Below are 23,092 nucleotides of genomic sequence, written 5' to 3' on the forward strand. Positions count from 1 at the left end.
TTTAGAGGCAGAAGAAAAAAGAGAAATAACAGTAGTAAGTTATTTATTATGTATTAAGGCAAGTATTAGTTTTTTTTTTAAATTATTTTTAGGGGGTTTTTGTTTTCATAAGAAAACGGTAGCCAGGTGAATGTAAAATCCTTTTGTTATATTTGCCCGAGTACCCGTTTGTTATTTGCATTATTTGCAAGTTTCCAAAGTTTGCAAGTGTGGCCAATGAAGTAGCAGCCCATTTACAGCAACAGCATATCCCGGCAATACAGTAGCTGCAGAGGTTAGACGAATTAACGATATTGTGACGGCAGTCCCAGGCATCATCATAACACAGGAAGAGTTACGCCAGTGGTCAGTGCCGCCACCAACAACACCACCAATCCCCATCATCCCGCCACCAAAGCCGGATAGGTTGGGATACGATGAATACCCGTATGTGGCCCGAGCAAAAAAGGCCTACAATGGAAAGGCTCTGATCAATTCTAGTAGAGTTGATTTAGACATGGCTTAGCTTAGAATGTATCAGCCTTGGTTTTAGGTGTATCATCGTTCGGCAGGCAGGCCGATTGAGAAATTTTTTAGTTTCCTCTGCTAACCATAGAGCCAATATCATTTCTTGAGCCCCCCAAGATTTGATAGCATGAAATGCCGATGTTGCTCTCATATCGCTCGCCAAATACAAAAATACAAGCTCATGGCCACAAGAAGCACAGCTGGATAAACCTACGGAAAAAAAGGCGGCAGCCAGCCGTGCAGCCATTGATCCAAGAGGAGGCACCTTAGATAGAAGGTGCGCAATGCCAACGATAGTAAGAAGTCATTTGTCTTTGGGTATTGAGTTAGGCCTAGAAAACATATTGCCCAAGTTGCGTACCCCAGGGTACAAAACATTCATTACCTCTATGAAGGAAACAGCAAATCACTTTTATTTACAGTAATTGTAGATTTGCATGTGGGGTCAATAAAGTGGCAACTTATTGAAGAAACAGTATATGTACCAAGCAACATTATTTTGTAAAATTAAACAAGATAGCAATGTTGTGAAAGAAATCCCCAGCATTGATCAAAGGTAGGAAGAGTTACGCCAGTGGTTGTTGCCGCCACCAACGACACCACTAATCCCCATTTTTCCACCGCTAGACCGGATGGGTCGGAGACACCAAAGGCCATAGAGCACGAAGTTGAGCGGAAGGAAATATACGTTATGCCCAAAACGTCGGTCAATGGGAAAATGGAGCCCAAGACATGGGAAAGTACAGAGACAAGTGGCGGGCATTGATGTGTTTTTTTTGGCAGCGGATGAATCATTGGAGTGAAGCGAGCGGCCCCATATCGATTAATAACCAACCAAGCAGAGACGGGGGGCGAATCGAGGCGTGAAGGTAGTGGTGTCGGGATCCGACAGGATTGGTAGGTACACCGCCAAGAGATTGCAACGAGCAAGTTTCGATATGGTATTAAGCATGCTGGATCACCCGTTGCGGAACGGAAACTATAGGAAAATATCATCATTAGCACATTGGCAGTGATGGGATAGACGAGAATGGCTGTTGTATGAGTGCGTTGGATTGTACGCCAACATATTGTGGTGTAAGAACGCAAAATTTGAAGTAAAAGGTAACTACATAAGTATCTACTTCCGATATCTCTACCCTAAAAATAAACGTGCCCGGACAGAAATATGCGAATTATAATAGACTACCACTAAAAAATTAATGTATCAGACGCAGCACAACGCCTGAATGCATACTTCAATTTGGATTGAGCCTACTTCTCTTTCGCAATAACAACAAAAACACTAACAACTCGCTTCTTTCTTCATACCCGTCTCGCCATTCTGAGCACGTGTCCTGGGAGAAACTCTCCTGCTGGAATTTGGAATCTGTTGTCTTGAACGTCGCCCACGTCTTGCTGCTTTTACAACTCCCGCTCCCCCGCGGCTCACACGACGATCTTTTCCAGATGCTTCTTTCCGAAGCATCCGTTGGACATTACTGAGGCCACGAAGATCAAATTCTTTGGAAAGCCATCTAATAAAGTCTTCAATCTCTTCGGCTTCGGTATCGCTGTTTGTATCACAGTGTGTTTTGCATATATTTTGCGCGATTTTCCATGCGTCATCCCCCCGCCCACGTCTTTCATATTCTTGGATTGCTTGCATAGTAAATGCAACTGCTCCTCGACTGGCTAAACAGTTGTGATGTGCACGACCGTATGCCTCGAAGACTTCTTGCGTAAGCATCCATATCTTGTCGTCGCATTGATAGTCCTTATATTGTGTAAGAAGCCATCTAATTATAGGAAGTGCCTCTTGGCTGGCTAAATAGTCGGGGCTTATATGACGAGATGCTCGAAATATTTCTTCCACACACTTCCATCCATCTGGGATTGGAGGATTTGCCTTTGTCATTTCTTCGAGAACCCCCCGTAGCAAGCCAAGAATAGAAACATTTCGGCATGGGGTCATCTGTTGATCCATCATGCCATCATCGAACAATCGTTGTCGCGCAGAGCTCTTTTTTCTTGCCTATCCAAGTAGGAGAGGGATTGTTAGCCTTTCTGTTGGGAGAGCAAGTTTATACCATGAACTGATCACAGTAGTTTCCTTTGAAAGATTTTGCTAGAATAATGGTCGGTTATGAACGCCATCACCCACAGCCTCGATTTCCCCCTTCTTAGGCTGCCAGCCACGTGATAGGTAGCAGTTGTATACTCCACCCCTCACCAAGCCAGATGATTGGCCTTCGCCCTACCCGAGACACGGCTTCAAGGGAAGAGGCACAACACATCTGGTTGGAGCAGGCGGCGCAGCGCCATTCCCCAGACAACATGCGGGCGAGAGTATATGCCAGGCGCATGGTAGCCAAATTGGATCAGTATTTTAAATCGCTCCAAAAAATGACGGAACTAAGTATTATGGGGGGTGCCTAATAATGACCTAGATTAGACTTCTCGATAAGGGAGCTGATCTAACCACTGCGGCTAAGAATGGATCGACGCCGTTGAAGTCGGCGCGAAGAAAGGTCATCTCGAAGTTGTGAAGCTACTTCTCGATAAGAGACGCCGTTCTGTGAAAGATTGAAAGGATCGCCGGGAGAAATAATGCAAAATTCATTCTATCCGTCGCGTTCATCTACTATTACATCTTTAATGCCTCAAACTGGAAGCTAAATATAACTTGGAATAAACAATCATGATAAAAGAATTTGACGAGACCCTGGATTTCCAACTACTAATAGTTGTATGTTCTAAGTGGTAGTGCGAACCAGTATGTAAAAGCTGCCGGTCTCTCAAATACTAATCAAGAGATTTGGATATACTTGGGAGGTGTTTTGGTCTGCCAGAGTCTGTCTTACTGTAGGATTGACGAGAGTCGGTCATCCACCGAGCAGCTACTAATTGAGATTGAAGATCCTGTACTCTTTTTACTCAAAAGAAGTATCGCCAGTACATATTGTCTTGCGCAGAAAGAGCTTCCTCTTTCTTTACGTTCTTTCTAATTTTTGGTAGGAAAGAGTACTCATAAGCACTTGTAGTGATAAAGAGTCGTAACACGTTCTTCCCCTTTAAGTATCGTGTGCTCGCATGATACGGCCGCCTCATGGAGGCTTGCTAGAGACTTAGAGTCATAAATCGCATTAAATGGAAATGATCGTATGAAGAAAACCTAGAGCCACGAGTTTCTCAAGCATTTGCATCGGGGAAGGAGGAATTAACCCCCAAAGGCAATAAAGCGACATATTATTTCTAGACGTGCCCGGCGACAGCTTCAGTCTACTCATACCAAAGCACAAACACATCGATTTCCAATCTACACCTTTCTGCAAATAAATGCTGAGCCCCCTGCATCAACGTACAACAAAAAGTGAAGGCTCTTTAATGTGCTTCAAGATCTTTTGCTACATGGATTATATTGTGGTAGTCTATTATACTTCTCACGTTTCCGTCCGGGATCGTTTGTTCGTCAAGGTAGAAGTATGAGAAGTAGCTAAATGTTGTTCATCGGCTTTGTTGGATGAACCTTCAAACCAGACACGCAAAGTCGAAGCACCGCCCTTTCCACAATCCGCTAAGATCATGTTAATGTCATTAAAACAGACTCCCACCTCGGCTCTATAGATGCAATGCGGGATCCGGACAGGAGTTTGCGCAGCTTGCTTTCACTCATCGTGTGCATCTGTTTCACCAATAATGGCAACCAAATAATGAATGCATTATTCTCTCTCTTCGTGGGAATAGAACAAAATAGATAGTCCAATCAGCGCTAGGATGGGCGATTTGAATAAGAACACTCACCCGATAATTAGCTTACAAAAGTGCTACGTATGCGTGCTGTTCTCAGTCTGGGTTAAATTTAGTTGCTACTAGGCAGCGATACAGAATCCGGCCAGTCTGTGTCCTGTACAATTCATTCTTGACCAGTATCATCAATAAAGATCCACTCAAATGTACCACAATGATTCTTTAGACAGATTACGTTTCAGAAAGCCTTTCTTATCTCGTGCACCGCCATTACAGAGTCAGGATACACGAAAACGTCTTTTTACTGCTCGTTTTGTGATATGCGTATAACCCCGACCTCCCACATATCCGCAAATAAGCCGGTCAGTCCGATTCCTGTTCATCCTACCGGTTCACTCCGACAAACTGCATGAACTCGTTTCGTGTCTTACTCTTGCGCTTAAAGCAACCCAGCATGCAGCTTGTCAGGGTTGTCGTATTAGTTTTTTCAACGCCACGCATCACCATGCACAGGTGGCTAGACTCCATAATGACAGCAACACCTTGAGGCTTCAGGATATCCATAACGGCATAAGCAACCTGCTTGGTGAGGCGCTCCTGGATCTGTAAGCGACGAGAGAATACCTCGGCGATTCGAGGAAGCTTCGAGAGGCCGATCACGGTATTGGAGGGGATGTAACCAATGTGCATCTAGAAGAGATAATTAGCCGGCACGTTATCCCAGGTCGAGTGTATAGGACACATCGGGAGAAGGAAGATCTTACCTTTCCTGTAAAGGGCAAAAGGTGGTGCTCGCAAAGGCTGAATATGTCAACATCTTTGACAATGACCATCTCGTTATGGCCCTCATAAAATAGCGCGTTATTCACAATATCTTCCACATTGACATGGTAGCCCTGGGTCAAAAACAGCAACGCCTTGGCATAACGTGAAGGCGTATTCAGCAGGCCGTTACGACTTGGATCCTCGCCGATGCACTCTAACAAAGTTCGCACAGCACCTTGCATCTTTTCGAGGCGTAAAGCGGCCTGTTCCTGATTCTCTCCTCGGCGGGTTCTAGTTTCGATCGCTGGGAAGTTCAAAAGTGAGTCTCCATACAAAGAAACTCGTACCGAGCCGCAAGAGTACTCAGTAAAAGAGCAAGTTTATAGTAACCTACAAAGACCATCAGAACCGGATACTGGGCCGGACGATTTCGTTGCTATGCCATCCTCGGGGACGAGAACCTTCTCAATGGATGAGTCGTCTCGGGTATCACTGGCGGCATTTCGCAGCTTCCGTCTTTTGCGCCCATCTTGCGTTAAATCATGGCTGGTCGGGGAAGAGATAATAGCAGTGTTATGGCCCCGCTTCTTAGAGAGGACGCTACCGTTTTTGGGATTAGCCATGTGAACTGTTACAGACCAGGAGGAAAAGAGGCAAGAAGTAAGATATTTAAGGAAAGAAATTCTGCCGCAAGTGGACCCGAAAGTCCAAGCGACCTGAAAAGGCTCGGGAACAAAGGCCAAAGGAATAATCCTGCAACAGGGTTACTTCTCAACTAAATTTACGGATAAATGAACTGGGCGATAAATATACCATTTTGGACTTATCTTAACGGCTATTTTCCATGAAGCAGAGCGCATTAACAACCATATAATATCTCACCTTTCGCCCTAGCAACCTTTGAGGCCGACCGATACGTGTACTATTGTTCATGCATTATAGACCAATTACAGTCATCCAAGCCCATAGAACGGCCAGGCTTTGGCTCGATAACCCCCCTCTTTGAAATGGTCCATTTGTTGTCTTTATGCGGGAGGCCGGCCACTATATGCGGGAGGCCAGCCACTCATTGTCCTGCATGACATCACAAAACTTCCATGAGCCTTGTACACTTGAAGTAAGGTGCTGCATGCTTATGGATTACAGGTATAGCTAAGTACATGATCGTGACTCTTTCATCTGGCTGAACGCAATGAATTGTGGAATGTTGAATACTCTAGAGCTAATGCTCTTTGCTGCACCGGGTGTAGGCTTGAATGTTTGCAGCTTTCACTATCATATGGTCACTCGATTCCTAAAGATTTGACTCTAGTTATCACATGCTCTTGGGGCTTAAGGGTCCCTTTTGCATTGAGCGCTTTGTTCTCCTTCAGGGTGGAAATGGATATCAATCTCGCATTAAGAACAACCTATCGACGTATAACCTATCAATATGGTCCATCATACATGCATACATGTATTGCACTTTTGTCTTGCAACGTGGATCTCGCTCCCCCCCCCCTCTCTCCCCCCTCCTCTTTCCAATACAATCACATAATAGGCCATGCGGGAGGCCGGCCAAAACAGGTTTATCCGCATAAGGGGAACCCATAAATTCTTTGAAACATCCAGCGGTAAACGTGGTCTTCGTTGATAGGGTGAGCTGAAAACCCCTGTGCTTAATGAAGTAGCTAACGTGGCCATGCATTAATGTTGCCGAGATCACGTAACGCGCGCGTGTACATTGAAGTCCCACCCACAATCTAATCAGGATTTGATCATCTCAACAACTTCGGGGAGCGAATATTCACTGATAAGAGAAAGCATGAGAATGAGATTAAATCTAACATTCCAACCTTTCTATTACACCCCACATTGGGGCGGATAAGAAGCGGCAACAGCTCCATAGGCACGCAATTCAGCTTAATCAAATCATCCTCATCCATACGCAAGCATACTCTATTGTCTCTACCAGTACGAAAGCGTGCTTCTATCAAGCCGGTATGGCCACTCTTGATACCCTGAAGCAAACCCTTAGGCAGACGGCGAGAGCGACAGCATCGTACGCAACGCAGCCGTTGTCCCAGCCGCAGTACAGCGCCGGTTTCGACGTCTTGGTGCAGGGCTCGGGATGGATGACATACCAGGACTTCATTGTCCCTCAGCTCTCTTCGCTTCTAGACCGTTTACTCGAATCGCGTCTTCATATCTCGGTGCTAGAAATCGGACCCGGCCCAAAGAGCGTTCTGGGATACTTGCCCTATCACGTCAGGCGCAAGATCTCGAGATATGTTGCATTCGAGCCCAACGACCTGTTTGCCGTGAGACTAGACAAATGGTTTCACCCCAGCTCAGGAACAGAATGTCCCCTGCCATGTCTGGAACGCCGCCCCAATATTCATCGGATCCCATTCGCACCAGACAACGACAACAAAAACACAAAGAGCGGTACCAGCATTGGGACTAGTGGTGATGATGAGAAGTTTGATGTCGTCCTATTCTGCCATAGCATGTATGGCATGAAACCTAAATCCAGATTTATCGAAGACGCACTGAAATTACTTGACGAAGACCCAGAAGGCGGAATAGTGGTGATATTCCACCGTGATGGCGACCTGAACTTTGACGGCTTAGTATGTCATCACACGGCTTCTTTTCCTACCGGGATCGTTCGAATAGCAACCGACGACGAGACATTGGACCGATTTACTTCTTTCATCGCGGGCTTTACCCCTCAAGATGAAGCTATCCGAGGCGAATGGCGTGAGCTGTGCCACGTACTGGGCCGTCGTGAAAAAGCAGACCCCAACCATCTCCTGTTCAGTTCACCCAACGTCATGGCAACTTTTACTAAACATGCAACCGCATTACCCGAATTAACGGCGCATGTGCCCTTAATGACTGAAAGCAGGATAATCAAAAACCAGGAGGCCCGCCTCCACCGTCCCGCATCGATTGTAAGGCCAACGGAAATCGGGCACATCCAATGGTGCGTGAAATGGGCCCTGAGACATAAGGTTGGCCTAACCGTCATCGGTGGGAGCCATAGCGCCCAGTGTCTTTGGCCTAACGTCGTTTCCATCGACATGAGTGCTTTTAATCAAGTACACATAATCACAGCTGAGACGGGGGGAGGAGAACTGAGTTTCGATTCTACTCCCCTGGTTGTCGTGGAGGCTGGTTGTAATACCGGAGACATTGTCAGCAAGACTATGGCGGCAGGCGTGACAGTACCTCTAGGAGCCCGCCCAAGTGTAGGCTCAGGGTTATGGCTGCAAGGCGGCGTTGGACACCTGGCCAGACTGCATGGGCTCGCGTGCGACGCCATTGTGGGTGCTGTGATGGTCAGCGTTGCCTCTGGTCGGGTTCTGTACGTCGGTCGCGTACCAAGTAGACATCGGCCGGCCGGTGCCGTGCAGTCAGAACTTGAGACCGATCTATTATGGGCTCTGAAAGGCGCGGGGACTAATTTTGGCATCGTTGTCAGCGTTGTCTTTGAAACATATGCAGCCCGGCAGTATTTGGTTCGAAACTGGAGTATCCCGTTGAAAGACGATCATGATATACGACTTAAGCTTCAGGACTTCGATCAATATGCCAGAACTCTCCCTCGAGACAAATCCGCGGACGCATATTTATTTTCAGATAACTCACAGATGCACCTTGGCGTGACAGTGATCGACTCTACTACGACTAAACTTCCTTCCAATCCACTTCCTTCCAACCCACCTAGGCTTACAAGTACGATATTTGAGCCGGAAGACAGCAGCAAGACCGTTGACGGCGTCGGTTTATTCGAAACTGAGATGTACATATCCGGGATGCACGGCGGACACAGTAGGGGCAAAACCTCCTCATTCAAGCGATGTTTATTCTTAAAACACATCGGGGCCACGACCATCGCAAACGCCTTAGCAGCAGCCATGGAGACTCGACCTTCTCCGCTCTGTTATCTTCATCTGCTACAAGGAGGTGGAGCTGTCGGAGATGTAGCGGATGCTGCCACGGCTTTCGGCTGTCGCGACTGGGACTTTGCCTGCGTGATAACCGCTGTTTGGCCTCGTGACCAGAGCAGAACTGAGGTTACTCAGGCTGCCATACAGTGGGTGTATGGCGTCTCCAGGAGCTTGCTGCCCTTAAGCAGCGGAGCTTATGGTGCCGACCTTGGGCCAGACCCTAGAGACACCGCGCTGGCGGCTAAGGCTTTCGGCCCAAACGGACCGCGCCTGGCCCGGCTAAAACATAGCTTGGACTTGCACAACGTGCTGGCTTACGCTTGTCCGCTCTCGAAACTGCCGAAGAGACAGAAGCTCATTATTCTTGTTACGGGAGAAAGCGGCGTCGGCAAGGACTACTGCGCCGACGTTTGGGTTCCTATGCTCGCTAAATCTGCCGACCAACCCCGCAAGGTACACAAGGCCAGTATCAGCGATGCCATCAAGCGAGAATATGCAGCAGCTACCGGCGCTGACTTGGATGGTCTGTTATGGGATCGGGCTTACAAGGAACAACACCGGCCGTCATTGACGGCGTTCTTCAAAGAACAGATGCGACAACAATCTTGGCTTCTAGAAAAACAATTTCTCAATGTGGTATCCGGAGCCGCAGATGTGGATGTGCTGGTGATCACTGGGATGAGAGATGAGGCGCCTACTGCGACCTTGTCGCATCTAATTCCGAATAGCAGATTACTCGACATTCGGGTCACAGCTAGCGAAAAGACGCGGCAGACTCGCCGGAAATGCCAATCCGACGGCGATGATCGAGACGAAATTCATGATTGCGAAAATCACAATAGTAGCGACAATGGCAGCAATTGTAAGTCGAATTCGACGACACTGGACTACTGCCCCAGCTTCGTCTTTGACAATGGAGCAACAGGAGATGAGGCGGTAAGGAGGTTTGCCGATACGTACCTGCTTCCCTTTCTCCATGGGGACCTGGAGCGACTGGCTAGTATGGTACTCCCTGTGCCCGACTTCCCACGTCCAGGCATCGAGTTCCGCCATGTGCTCAACATCGCCCAACAGCAAGGCGGGTTGGCTTTGTGCACTTCTTTACTACAAACTCACTTCATAAATGACTGGGATAAAATTGGTATGGTGGCCTGTTGCGAAGCGGGAGGCTTCGTGTATGCATCGGCATTGGCCCAGCAAGTTGGCGTCCCGTTGGCGCTAATCCGCGAAGCCGGCAAGCTTCCCCCACCCACTGTTTCCATCGACAAGCCTTCATCACACATTTCATCTTCTGAACCTAACAATTTGAAAGGGAAGAAGATTGAGATGAGCCTGGATTTGATTCCAAGGGGCGCATCGGTGGTGGTGGTGGACGATGTACTTGCCACAGGAAGGACGCTTTATGCAACACTTCAACTATTAGCCAAAGCAGGCATCAGTAATGAGGATATTAGCATCATTGTTATAGCCGAATTTCCGGTTCACCGTGGTCGGGAGCTGTTGTATCATCATGGCTATGGTGGGATCAGAATTCAAAGCCTTTTGGTGTTTGGCGGGGCCTAGATAAAAAGAGTAATTGGAATTTTGGAGTGCAGCATTTTTTATCACATGTTTCTGTCCCTGATTCTGCATCCGTAGCGTTGCTTCTAAGCTTTGTGATGACGGGCGTGTCTATGTATTGAAGAAGCTGCTGGATTTGTTTGTCAATTCGCTTCAAAAAGCCCAGGCTTCAAATCTGCTCACCGAACTGGCGTTTGCTGGGTCTTGGGCGGGAACAGGACCGAAGAGGGGTGCAAGCCTCATGCAAGCCCTCGCCCAATGGCCCCAAGCACAGCGCAGCAATACCTGTAATAGCTTGGGATGCAGTACGTGAGACCCATGTATCCATCCACGCACTGTAGGAAAGAGGCTCCAAAGCAGAGCAGAAAATGGCATCCATTATTGATACGTGGTTCCACTGCTACGGTTTGGATCCCGCCCTTGCGTCTCCTCCGCATTTTCCTCTCATGATGCTTGTCTCTCGCCAATGGATTGCTTCGGTGCCTTCGCTCGTCGTCGTTGTTCTTGCTATCGGCACAGCTGCCTTATGGGGCCGGGGATCGTCCGCGTCTAGATTCAACTGGGCTGTCGGGGCTTCACTTCTGCCTGTGATGAGCGGCGCTAATATTTGGCACGTCTATTGGCATTTACTAGTGGTGATGGATGGATGGAGTTGAGAACCACACTCATCTCTTGTAGTAGTAATACAATCTGATTTACCCCGGGTTTGTGTTACCGCTACGGCTGCTCCCTTGTAAGTAGTTTGATCGCAACGTCGAAATGGGTTCGCCCATTAGTCATGCCAAGAATAAAACTACTGGTGCAATGTAGGCCTGGCTCATCTCGAATCTATGCCGGTATTGTGCAATCTCGGCCGTCTCGATGCAGCAGAACGCCCCATCTTCCAAGACATGCAGCCCACATAATTAAAGAATGCCAGCACCAGCTCCAATAATCCCGCCTAAATGTCGAGACAAAGAGAGAGAAAGAGAGAGTACAGTATAAACCAAAGGACGAATGAGGAAAAGAAAGGGAAAGACAAAAAACGTAAGATCCCCACTGATTCGCTCGCTCAACCAGCCATCCGGTAGTGCTCCTCAACGCCTTGCCACCAGCTCTTGATGCCTGCCACATCCAGCCACGACATATGCCACGGGTCCTCAAACCACCATCGCCTGTCGCTCTCCCTCTTGCCGTCGCTAGCGTACTTCTTCAGGCTACCCCTATCGAACCGATGATTTTTCACGCCGACGAGGAGCACGGCGCTGCCCACTCGGGGCGCGAACCCTTCGGGATCCAGAAACACCGTTAGCTGCACCTGTTTGGCCGTTGACGGGTCAGCGATGCGTGCCGTGCGCTGCTTGCCCGGCGGCAGATGCGACGGCTCCACGGGCGAGAGCGAGGCCACAGTGGCGAGCACATTGACGGACCAGTTCTGGGCGTAGGGGAGGTGTGGAATCAGCCGCAACGTTGTGAGTTTGAGGGAAACTTGGTGGTCGTGCCAATTTTCGGGCAAGGCAATTGGCTGCTGTTGCGATTTGTCACTGGCTACTGCTATCGTCCTTGCATTGGATGCAGCGGGCTTTTCGGGCGTCATCTTTCGCGGGCTTCAAAGGCCTCGAACGCGTTCTACAGGTCGTCATCGTCGTCATCGTCATCGTTGTTATCGTCCAGAGGTCCTGGACTCTGGGCTTTGTCTTTGTCTTGGAATCTGGCCTTGCTGGGAGTCTTACTAAGGGCGAGGCTCGCAGGTCAGCGAATCGGACAGCGCCTCGTTTTAGCCTGGATGCCTTTGGCGTCGTTTGTGCCTCTTCCGATACCATCCCCTGATTCTCTCCTGCGAGTTGCTCGTTTGTGCTTACCTTGCCTGTGACCACAGCTGGCTGCTCAGCATCTGCAGCGTCTTTGCCTTTTTATGTCGACGCCACATTGCCATATATGACTCGTTCCATCCAACCATCTCCAGCTCGTTGACAATCAAGTACACCATGCCCTTTTCGTCCTCTTTCTCTCTCTCCTTCTCGTCATGCTCCGCGTCCCCTTGGTCAAAGAGTTCTGCCCATCACCCTCAGGCTCTTCGAACCGTATAACAAAGTCCCCCAATTTCACATAGCATCCCACAAATACATCTCTCCTTTCCACTAGGTAAAACATGTCGGGGTGCAGCAAGGCCTGGATGCACAGCTCGCGGTCCCCCAGCACCAATCTAATGGCGTGAGTGTCATCGTCTTCGGGCGTCGCAGCCAGCACTGGGATCACATCGATGCAGCGCCGAGTGCTGAGCGCCTGCCTGATGAGTGGTTGAAGCGTGAATGGTTCCTGGCTGGGAGCAGTCGTTATGGTGACAGGATTGAGGTGAGCCATCGTTTTTCACCACTTGTGCGCTCTGGAACCTTTGCAGAGGGGGAACCGGAGGTTTATTTCCGCCGCAGGCTGCGAGCGCCATTCTAAAGGTCCGTATAGAATCATAAAGTCACGATCCAGAGAGTGACTTAAGAATCCGTAGAGCAAAGCACCACCCAACCAACTCAAGGGCGATAGCTTAGCAGCTAAAAGCACGATAATGCATCTATCCGAGTTTGTCTCAATCGGGGCACTCCTACCATCCATTAAATGAAAGAACAGATGAAATTGTGCTCTGGTGTTGCCATCTTGATGTTATCGCCTTAATCTTCACTGTTCAGCAAAGAGACAATTTTGACGCCATGAGTCACCCGGAAATATCCCAAAAAGAGCTTGCAATAGCGTTTAATGCCCTCCGCCAAGCCTCCAAGATAAGTCAGCTCATCATCTCTACTCGGGATAAAAGATCCACCACAAAAGACAGTTTTAGCCCCGTCACCATCGTAGACTTTGCTATCTACGCTCTCCTGATTTCCACCCTTAAAGGTGCATTTCTCAAGGACACCTTTGTAAGAGATCGCCTTTCACTGTATCGCACAGCCCAGACAGAGTATTGTATAGTAGCGCCGGGCAACGGACTGCATCCAACGGACCAAACACTTCGGCACGCCGCCTGTTGAGAGCTGCTCTTTATCCGATTTCTCGGTGAAAGGCATACTGCGTACCGGAGACCACAAGACATGAGCACACGTCGCGTAGAGTCAGACAGAAAAGTAAAGATGTGTCGGAAGGGGCATACATCTAAGATTCATCACTTTCGCATTCAATCAAATACGTACAAACCGAAAGATTCCCTCCAGTCTCCGTCCTACTTCCACAGCCAGAGAATGATGGACCCGGCAAGAGGGTGAACAGATAAATTTGCTTCTTTCAACGGATTCGACTTTGGCATCTTCTCGGACTGTGTGTGTCAACGCCTGCATGAGGGCCGTCTACACGTTCTATCAATGCCCGGTACGTCTAATCTTCTTCCATTATACAGTAAAGTATAGAGCTCGAAGCTTCATAACAAAGGGAACGAAGGAGTAAATGGAAGAGGTCACTTGACGCCGTTTAATTGGATGCTTGATATAGCTATTGCACATGACAATACATTTGGCGACGCCAGCCTCGGTAAAAATCAATGATGAAGAGTGTGGCCAACCGCGCAAGCGCCTCGTCCGAACTTTAACCGGCTTCTGCGACCTGACACCTCGCGGTCGAAGCTGTCGGCCACTAGCAACATCTTCCCCTGCCTCTGAATCTTCCACAATTCGGAGAGCGCTGAACGGTGTCTCATTACTGAAATGCGACTCTTCCTCAGTGGCCAAGACTGCGTGCCGATGACTTGCCAGTCAGAGACTTCAATGTCTGTAAGCAGCTCCCTTTCCAAGGCAAGATAAGGTTGCCTCGCTGATCCGTCTAGCTTTCTTCTCTAGATGAGCCGCTTCTGGCAATCTTAAGAGACTAAACGAACTGAGTAAGTTTCCAGCGTGCGCTGCGCTGAACCTGGGACGTCAGCGTATTCTATGGCTCTTACTCCCTGAACATAATACGAACCTCTGGCCGGAATGTGGGATTGGGGGTTGCCTTGGGCACTAATCACTCATATATTAGTCGGCGCCAGTAGAAGTTATTTCCACGCTCAGCTACAGATGATATGAAGTGTATGGAATAAAGAAGTGCTGGGATTAACCAGTGTATCTGTCAGGAATTGTAACGTACGTGCGGTCCTACCAGCAATACTCTACAGTTACAACGCCATATTTTTCGAACAAAGTTTTTCTAATGAATGTTGTAAAGACCGTAAACAGTATTATTATTATTTTTTTTTAAAAAAAAAAAAAAAGAAAAAGAAACAATACATAGCGATGGGACAGATACTGCTTATGGACAACAACTTGAAAAGGTACACTAAAGAGGAGGCACACTCTATGTATATTAAGCAAACCTGCTGAATCGGTTGCGTGGTATATGGTATACTACAATAATTGCCTTAAAATTCTATAAATGTAGAATCATGTCTCGCTCCCAGTCTGACTCAAATGGAATTATTTACTAGCAAACTCGATAGCCCTTCCAGACAGGAATCAGCAAATTACTTGCTCTTAGTCTCTAGTACAATTAACCCGAAGCTGCTGTCTTATGCATGTAGTGCAGATTTGCGTTAAAGACCAATATTGATGTCTTACGCGCCATCTTGGGGGAAAGCACGGACTTACACAAGGCACCACGATACCTACCCAACCGCTCGGCTGGTGAACGCAATGGAAGTTGCGATTAAGTCGAAAACCTTATCGACGGAAGGCTTAGCTGAGTCAACTATTGAGTCCGTGAGTCACATCGACAAGGTACCGATCCCCGAGAAAGGTGACTCGATCGATGTTCTCCAACGGAAGTTGACAGCGCTGGCCGACGCTATGCGCCATGGGCAGAGTATCGCCTCCATGACAAACTACGCGGCTGCTACAATCAAGGAACGCGATACTATAAAAATTGCGACTGCCGATATGCCTCCGCAGGAAGTTGAGGCCTGGAGCCTATACATTGATGGGAATTACCCTCTTCCGAAAATCGACTGGAACGACAGTCGCGACCCTATACCATTTACAAAGAGGCCTCTTCGTAAAGCTGATCGTCGCGCAGAAGCGCTTACCGGCTGTACGAGATTGACAATGCGGAACCGTGCTATGCAGTATGGTTTACGAGGAACGAAGCTGTTCATCTTCCTCTTGTCAAGGCCATGGCACGCGTCAAACAAAGCAGTCTTCGTCTTGTGAAGACACACGCTTGAGGCCTTCTCTAGCTCTATCAGATTGTCTATATGTATAAAGATTCTATATTTCCCCTTTGTCACGAAACTTAGCGAACAAGTGTTTAACACCTCCAACTAATGGTTGATAAGTTTGCTGTCAAGCTAGGCTGTCTTGATGAGGATTCGCTGCCGGTCAATGAATCGACCCAAGGAAATCGGCACGACTTTTCCCCGCTCATAAAAAGCTTGAGAAACATCACAACCCCGCACGAGAGTGAGCTAGTAATAACCTAAAAGCCGCCAAAGAGCGATCCGAAGAAGCAGCAATGCCTTCGCGACAAGCCTACGGCTGTCCCGATGTAACAAGAGGGTTAATTCAAACTCTGCCAAGCAGCAGTATCTTCACGATTTTCAAAGTCATAACATTTACCATTTATGCACTCCAGCGCCAGATTTCGCAGAACACGATGATCTTAATGACCACTTGGAGGAATTGCACCTTTTTTGCACTTGTTGCAACATAAAATTCGCTACCTCAGAGAAGCTCTACGAGCACGATGTCGATGAGCACAACAGGTGCTCAACGTGCGGACAGTTTTTTGAAACATCAGCTAATCGAAATAATCTTTCGTATTCGAGCATGTCCTCGTTTACGCATGCGCAGTAGTCGACCATCAACGTGTGTAATTTGTCCTCCGTAATCGTGTTCTCGAAGGAATAACCAGCTAGGTTCGCAATATCTCCAATGCGGCTCGGATAAAGTTTGAACTCCTTCAAACTAACATATATTTTGTGCAAAGAGAGTTTGCGTAATTCTGGTATGTCGTACCTATCGGCTAGAGTGTAGAGACGAGCGTGACAGAGGAAGACTTCGCTATAGTCTTCGCAACTCTTTTCGTTCTTTCGGGGTGTATAAGGAATATTTGGAGAGGGAAACCCGTTGCTATTGTTAAATGTTTGAATCATACACTGTTTCTTTGACAGGGTAATTTTTCGACATTGCAAGCACCTGTTCTGCTGATAGGAGCCACAATCGCCGCAATAGAGAGACGAAAAGGTTTTCCGACACGAACCACATTGTATGCTGTGGCTTGAATACATCATTATTTCGCAACGGTTGCATAGGTCCTTTTTTCATTCTCGTTCACGATCTTGAATGATGCAAGAGAGTTGGCGGTCGACTTTCGTAGTAGGCCGATCAAGGTCGACAGCGGCCTGTGTCGACTTTCGTATGATTGGTCCTTCGGTCCATACCTAATCCCTGGTACGTACTGTTACGAATCGTTGGGTCGTAACAATTGCATAGTTATTGCAGAGCTGAAAGCTGGTATCATTGGCCTTGAGCAGGCCATCAGCATTCGGAATAAGGGGGTTGGGGGGATGAAGCTGCAACAGGCCATCATCAAGGCCGACTCAGAGTACCTGGTAAAAGGTATGACAGAACGGATATTCAAGTGGGAAAGAAACGGCTACCGGACCTCGAAGGGAACAAAGGTTACCAATGCGGAGTTTCTTCAGAAACTTGACAAACTTGTGACCAAGTTGAATGGGCTTGAAGTAGAGGTTCTTTCTGGCATGTGCCAAGAAGGTGCAACCAGGAAACAGATGGGCTGACGAATATTGCCCTGGAGAATAGCTAACTGCTCTACTATTTGCATCATATCTTTCTTGTTTCTTTCTTCAAAAATCGCGTATAATGCAATCCTCTCTGACTCTGGCTACTTTACATAAATAGCCTGATGCCTGCCCATCAAACGATCATACCGGCCCATGATTATTGTGAACCCCGTCAAAGAAGGCTGTTCTTAGCAAGCCTCTACCCCGAATGCTATTCAGATATGTTGTAAAGCTCCTTGGCGGCTTTTCTCAGGCTCTGCAGATTGGCAGGCCAACCTTTTCGACTCGACTGCTCATTTAAATTCTAAAGCGGAACTGCTAAATTGCTGTTCCCGCCTGAATTGTTATGTTGTTATGTTTCTATCTTCAGAAGATGCTTGGGACTGAAGTCGGCGACCGCTGTACTCAATTTTTTTGTCCAAGCACAAAGCGCGTGTAGAATCACGTGATAGTATTTCATAACAGACAGAATTGTATCGACGTCATTGCCGATTTACACCTTATGGGGAGCCATTTCTCCACAAGATTACCCCATAGCCCGCTTGCTTTCATCGAACTCGCTCTTACAAATAATGGAGGTAACTTCTTACACTCCGGAAGAAATTGCTATATCTTGCAGATTATATTGACGAAGATAGGATATCGCATTTCCCTCAAGCAACAAAGGTTCGACTGTTCCAATCTGTATTGGAACGAAAGATTATCATGTCGATATAAAGAAGATACCATACTTTGAATCATATATAAGATTTCAAGAATCTGCTGGTCAAAGCATGACTGCTGTGGTAACTCATGATGATTTGCCTTTCTTTGACGTTATTAACGATAGAGTGACCAACGGGTTCCGCCAAATTTTACGCAAGATGCCAACCCAACTCAAGGACTACCACGTGCTCTGCGAAACAATCGAATTTTGGTGTGTTGATGTTCTATCGAACCGCAATTTGCACGATATTATGAAAGATTTCAGGGCAGGCAAGATGGTCTGGGATGCAGAGGAAGGGCGAGAAATTGCATCCAGAAGCCTAGCAAGAGATTCGGCTTTTCGACTTTTATATTTGTTTCTCTTGGGCGACTTCAAATCAGAGGTCAAGGATAGCAACGCAGCTTACAATGCAACGTTGTTTGTTGTTTCTCATCCCTCAATTTTTAAGCCAAGAGCTAGGAAAATGGTCCGAGAGGCATTTGAGGAGCGGTTTAATATTTCGGACAAACAGCTAAAGGGGTTAAACAAGTGGTCAATTGACAATCCTGTATCTGAAGAGGAAGAAGATATGACCACGACGGAGGAAAACACCGACTATGATCTGGATTGGTCGTCCTAAAGGACAATCTATGCATTTCCCGCTTATAGCACTCTGTATTACGTGAAATAAGATCATTATTATTGAAAGGTGTATGTGGATTGATATACGCCTCCTACCAGTGATTCCCCAAAGTCTTATGCTACAGGCGATAAACGACTGGAAGATGGTATAGTGCCTGCTACACGGTCCCTTTTGGGGACTCTGGAGGGATGGAAACATCTACAAACCCTCCAGACAACCAAAACAGCACTGACATCGTCGCCCCCGGACCAGCGACAGCACCGCAACCGCAGAAGGAGGCAACCCCTTCGATCCCAGAGTCAGGAGAGACCAGAGTGCTCCCCTTCACTCCCAAGAAGAAAAGACGCTTCGGAGACGACTTCGATACAGACAACATGCCCTCCCCCAGCTTCAACAGGGCCAGACCGAGCGCGGCGGCAGCTGCGCAAAAAACGGACAGAGGACTCAACTCCTCAATCTTCAGCGGTGTAAAGGAAGCCACCGCTCTCAACCAAAAGGGTAACTCCCTCACCAAAGACAAAAACATGGACCAGATCAAAGAGATCAACGCACAACAATGGGACAGACAGGATGTTATATTGAACATAGCTACTGCTATCGACTCCTGCCTCGCACAATACACAACTAAACCCTCCGCAGCGGTGGTCCTAATTACAAATAAAATATTGCCTCAAAGGAAAAAAGCATATTTTTTCCAAATGATATCAGTCGTTAAGAGGGAAAAAGAAGCATAAAGAACGTGACTTATAAACACAAAGTTGGTGCAGCAAAGACTTATTATTGGAGGTGTGTAGATAAAGGGGTAAAATAAGCTAGCGTACACTTACGCAATGTGGAAGAAGAATCTATGTCAAATTTGGCGAATTACAGCTTTTATTATTATTCAAAATAGAAATTAAAGCATTATACAACTGTCGGTAGGGCGACCAATATCTCATCCCTGCGAAATGATTATACCGGTGATATTGCCATCGATAATGAGTTTCCAGTCCTAGTACTCAAGGATATCGAGAAAAGACTTTAACTCAGCATTGAATCGAGCCGGCTCATCTCTAAATGACCAATGACCTGCTCCTGGAATCGTGATTAATCTGATTCCATAGTCAAACCAGGCTTCGAGGCCATTGAGCATAGCCAGACTAAAATAAGGGTCGCGCTCTCCCCAGATAATGGCGCTGGGGACAGTTTGAGTCAAGCCCTCAGTACTGAGATTTTGTCCATATGGAGGCGCAGGAAAGTTTTCGCTGTAAAAGTCAAGCATCCCATAGAGAGGGGATTTTTGCAAGTAGTCTGCAATCTCATCGCGGTATGTTTCGTTCAAGATGTGCTGGACTATGATAGAAACATTTTTCGGCTGGCCTGGCTGGTATGCGAAGTATGGTATTGTATATTCCGATAGCTGCTGCTGGTGGCTGTCAAACTCAATTAAGGAGAAGAAAACTGGGATAATTGGTGTGTTGGCCATGACCAGGCCCTTGAGCATATCCGAATGCGCCAAAGCAAAGTTTTGCACGATGCCGCCTCCAACATCGTGTCCCACAATGACAGCCGGGCCTTTGCCAGTTGCTCTAATCACGGCCAACATGTCGGAAACATAGGCGGCAGCAGCATAATCTTTCTTTTCCGGCGGGACATCGCTTGGTGGATAACCTCGCAGTGTAGGAGTCACAACAGTATATTTCTTTGCAAACTCTTGGACTTGAAAGGTATTCCAGGTCGTCTCTCTGTCTGGGAAACCGTGTTGCAGAATAAGAAGAGGTCCAGAGCCGTATGATCTGTAGTGAATTCTCACGCCGTCGTTGTCGACGAAACTTTCGCGGCCGTGAATGTGACCATTTTCTACCGAAACAGTGTTGGTGCTGCGGGCGTATGATCCCCCCAACGCCAGGCCTTTTCAACATGTATAATTAGCTAGTATTACGCATTTAAGGACAACTTGGCTTGCATACACGACAGCAAAAACTCTCTAGCGATAATCATCGTGCCGTTGCTGCCGTGGTATGCCTGGTCGAGACAGTTCAGGGATAGTCTTAACGTGAGCGAGTAACTTAGCTAATGTGGAAGACCTCAACTTCAATACATGTAAAGAGAAGAATATTCGGTCGATATATTGGACAAATTCCAGGAAGAATGGAGTATAAATAGGCGCGGTTGTTTGTTCTGTAGCAGCTTCGTCTTGATTAGGGTAGACGTTGTATTTGGAATCATATCATAGTCATAAGTAGTCGGTGTGCCGTTTGATGACTAACAATTGAAACAAACGAATCAATGGGATAGACTTATTAGCCTTTCTAGCGGTAGGAACGCTATTTAGGAGCTTGATGGTAAAATTCACCAGCTGCTCTCAAATGTACCACGGAAGAGATTAAACAAGATTTGATAAAGTACCAATAGATGGGCACGTAGCTTTGTAGCCCAACTACACGCCTGTGCGTTTGCGAGGTGCTCTAGTAATTGGGTTTACTAATTCTGGCGTTGCAATTACCCGTCGGTTCCACCTTTAGTGACGAAATTTTCGGCCTTGAGGCGTAATCATGTGCTATAAGCTGTACACTTTATTGCTAAGCAACATGTTTTCTAATCATATTACTGAACAGTACAGAAGAGACCGAAAGAAGTGTCCGGCTTTTACCTGTTTAGAATCTCTTTCCGCACGGGCCATTATGTGGCGTAGTGTGGCTAGTACAGTGCACGCTGCAGTCCAGCTGTGTAGGATTTTTGTAGTGAATTCGACCCTATCTAACCCATGAAATCACGGAGAACCCTCTACTGGGTTCTCATTCAGCCGCATCTGGCGGCTGCAATTTCTCGCTACTTTTATAACCCCTTTTCCATAGAACCAATGTATTCCATAATCTCAGCTAGAGTTCAGGCTACTATTAGAATAATTTTTAATTGCTAGTATTAGCGATCACAATCCGACATGATATTTCTCCCTCTTCAGTACAGAGTATTTTATTTTGTGTGCAACAGACTCCGACTTTTGCTCATGTATATTTAATCCATCGGAATTTTGTTAATCTCAAATCCGAACCTATAATTACGGCTACCCTGCCAGTTCTTAAACCTGCCGAGCTTGTCATGGTCGGTATGCGCGTGCTCCCCAGTGAACGAATTCGTTTGATTACCGTTCCACTCATACTTAAAACCATGATCTTTAAAGAATTGCTTTCCCAATGTGTCGACATGAACTTCGGTGGCATCAGATTCTTCAATCAGTGCATTAAAAATATTCTGCTTTGCGCCTGCGAAGGCTTGTCCAAATACAGCGTCCCAATTTCCACGGACTTTGCCGGAGTAGCCCCCCGGAGAATCAGTCCATTTAGTAAAGGTGGTTGCCATCGTTAATAATCGTTGAGAGAGATTCAACAGATTCAAAGAAGGTGTTGATTTCAGCAAAATAAATACGAGATATTCAGGGGTTGTAAAATGCGAATCAGAGTGTTGTGTGAATAAAGCTTCCAAAAATTACTCTTACATTTGCATGTTTTGGCTCTTATTTATACTTCATCACACAGCTAAATTACTAATACAAAATCTAGCTTTTCATAAGGAATCTACAGCTAAGATAGACTTTTAAATACAGAATGTAAAGCAATATGCCTAGTAATTACCTAAAAGAAAAAGCATGGCCAAGAACAAAGTTTTCTCAAGATTGCCTAAGTGACGCAAGTGCCACAACAATAACTGTTAGTTTTTGCCAGCATTCCGTTATATTTTCAGCTTATACTTATTTTTATAAAAATATTATGTAAACAAACTTTTACCAGCATTCTATTATTTTCAGCTTATATTTATTTGTATAGCAATACTGTATTAAGCAAATTTTTACCAGCGTTCCGTTACATCTTTAGCTTATACTTATTTTTATAGTATATTGAACAAACTCTTTGTAACAGCGCCACAGGGTAGCTGTACCAGTACACACACTATCTACAGTAAAGGAGGTCCTCACTGCTAGTCTGGGTCTCGGAGAGGTATATATACCTCTGCGTATCTCTATCCTATAGATCCTCCTCAAGTAAGAGTCAATATGCCTCTACACCCTTACCTGACTACACTCCCGTTACACTTTTGCTAGCATTCCGTTATATATTGTTTTCATAGTAATATTAAACAAAACTTTTCCAGCATTCCCTTACATCTTTAGCTAATGTTTCTTACAGCAGTAATACTATATATTACTAATTTCAACTAGCATTTTGCTATGGTTTACTAAACTTCAACCCTCCTGATCAGCATATACATACTCTGAATCAAGACGCAGCTTTAAAGCAATAGTGCCTGCCTTTAAAAACGCAGTCTTTTTTTTGTTTTACAAATAACCTGCATGGAATACTATTAACAGTTTCGCTTTGTCGCATTATCTCTTGGACCGGGATGCATAAGTCAGCCTTGCCCTTTGTGGGGGGGCCAATAGGTGCACCGCCGGTGGTGCAAATAAAGCTTACGTAACGGCGCACCACCAGCGGTGCAACTAAGATTCCTCACGTCAGCTAGCCGTTTCTGTACAGCAACGAGCCAAGCCTGAGTCG

General features: G+C 46.6%; 6 protein-coding genes across 6 annotated transcripts; 3 read left to right on the top strand and 3 right to left on the bottom strand.

The window, feature by feature from the left end:
• Nucleotides 1-4,620: 4,620 nt before the first annotated feature.
• On the bottom strand, nt 4,621-5,861 carry TGAM01_v210893 (GTP cyclohydrolase I; the record flags this gene model as incomplete). The annotated part of the gene is made up of 4 exons (XM_024550908.1): nt 4,621-4,926; nt 5,001-5,305; nt 5,396-5,754; nt 5,815-5,861. The coding sequence occupies 4 exons, from the start codon at nt 5,859-5,861 to the stop codon at nt 4,621-4,623; spliced, it is 1,017 nt and encodes a 338-aa protein (XP_024404353.1).
• A 1,122-nt stretch (nt 5,862-6,983) lies between these two features.
• Nucleotides 6,984-10,499, top strand: TGAM01_v210894 (hypothetical protein; the record flags this gene model as incomplete). Its single annotated transcript, XM_018810798.2, has 1 exon — nt 6,984-10,499. One exon carries the CDS (start codon nt 6,984-6,986, stop codon nt 10,497-10,499), a length of 3,516 nt encoding a protein of 1,171 aa, XP_018656000.2.
• A 1,048-nt stretch (nt 10,500-11,547) lies between these two features.
• On the bottom strand, nt 11,548-12,839 carry TGAM01_v210895 (hypothetical protein; the record flags this gene model as incomplete). Its single annotated transcript, XM_024550909.1, has 4 exons — nt 11,548-12,019; nt 12,338-12,515; nt 12,603-12,681; nt 12,735-12,839. 4 exons carry the CDS (start codon nt 12,837-12,839, stop codon nt 11,548-11,550), a joined length of 834 nt encoding a protein of 277 aa, XP_024404354.1.
• A 2,285-nt stretch (nt 12,840-15,124) lies between these two features.
• Nucleotides 15,125-15,637, top strand: TGAM01_v210896 (hypothetical protein; the record flags this gene model as incomplete). The annotated part of the gene is made up of 1 exon (XM_018809759.1): nt 15,125-15,637. The coding sequence occupies one exon, from the start codon at nt 15,125-15,127 to the stop codon at nt 15,635-15,637; it is 513 nt and encodes a 170-aa protein (XP_018657021.1).
• Nucleotides 15,638-17,696: 2,059 nt separating this feature from the next.
• TGAM01_v210897 (hypothetical protein) lies at nt 17,697-18,554 on the top strand (the record flags this gene model as incomplete). Its single annotated transcript, XM_024550910.1, has 2 exons — nt 17,697-17,807; nt 17,868-18,554. Coding segments are annotated over 2 exons (798 nt in total), but the record flags the coding sequence as incomplete, so codon positions are not given.
• Nucleotides 18,555-19,548: 994 nt separating this feature from the next.
• TGAM01_v210898 (hypothetical protein) lies at nt 19,549-20,537 on the bottom strand (the record flags this gene model as incomplete). The annotated part of the gene is made up of 2 exons (XM_018809757.1): nt 19,549-20,447; nt 20,507-20,537. 2 exons carry the CDS (start codon nt 20,535-20,537, stop codon nt 19,549-19,551), a joined length of 930 nt encoding a protein of 309 aa, XP_018657019.1.
• Nucleotides 20,538-23,092: the final 2,555 nt, after the last annotated feature.

The sequence above is a fragment of the Trichoderma gamsii genome (genome assembly GCF_001481775.2).
Source record: "Trichoderma gamsii strain T6085 chromosome Unknown Scaffold_76.2, whole genome shotgun sequence".
Taxonomy (NCBI): Eukaryota; Fungi; Ascomycota; class Sordariomycetes; order Hypocreales; family Hypocreaceae; genus Trichoderma; species Trichoderma gamsii.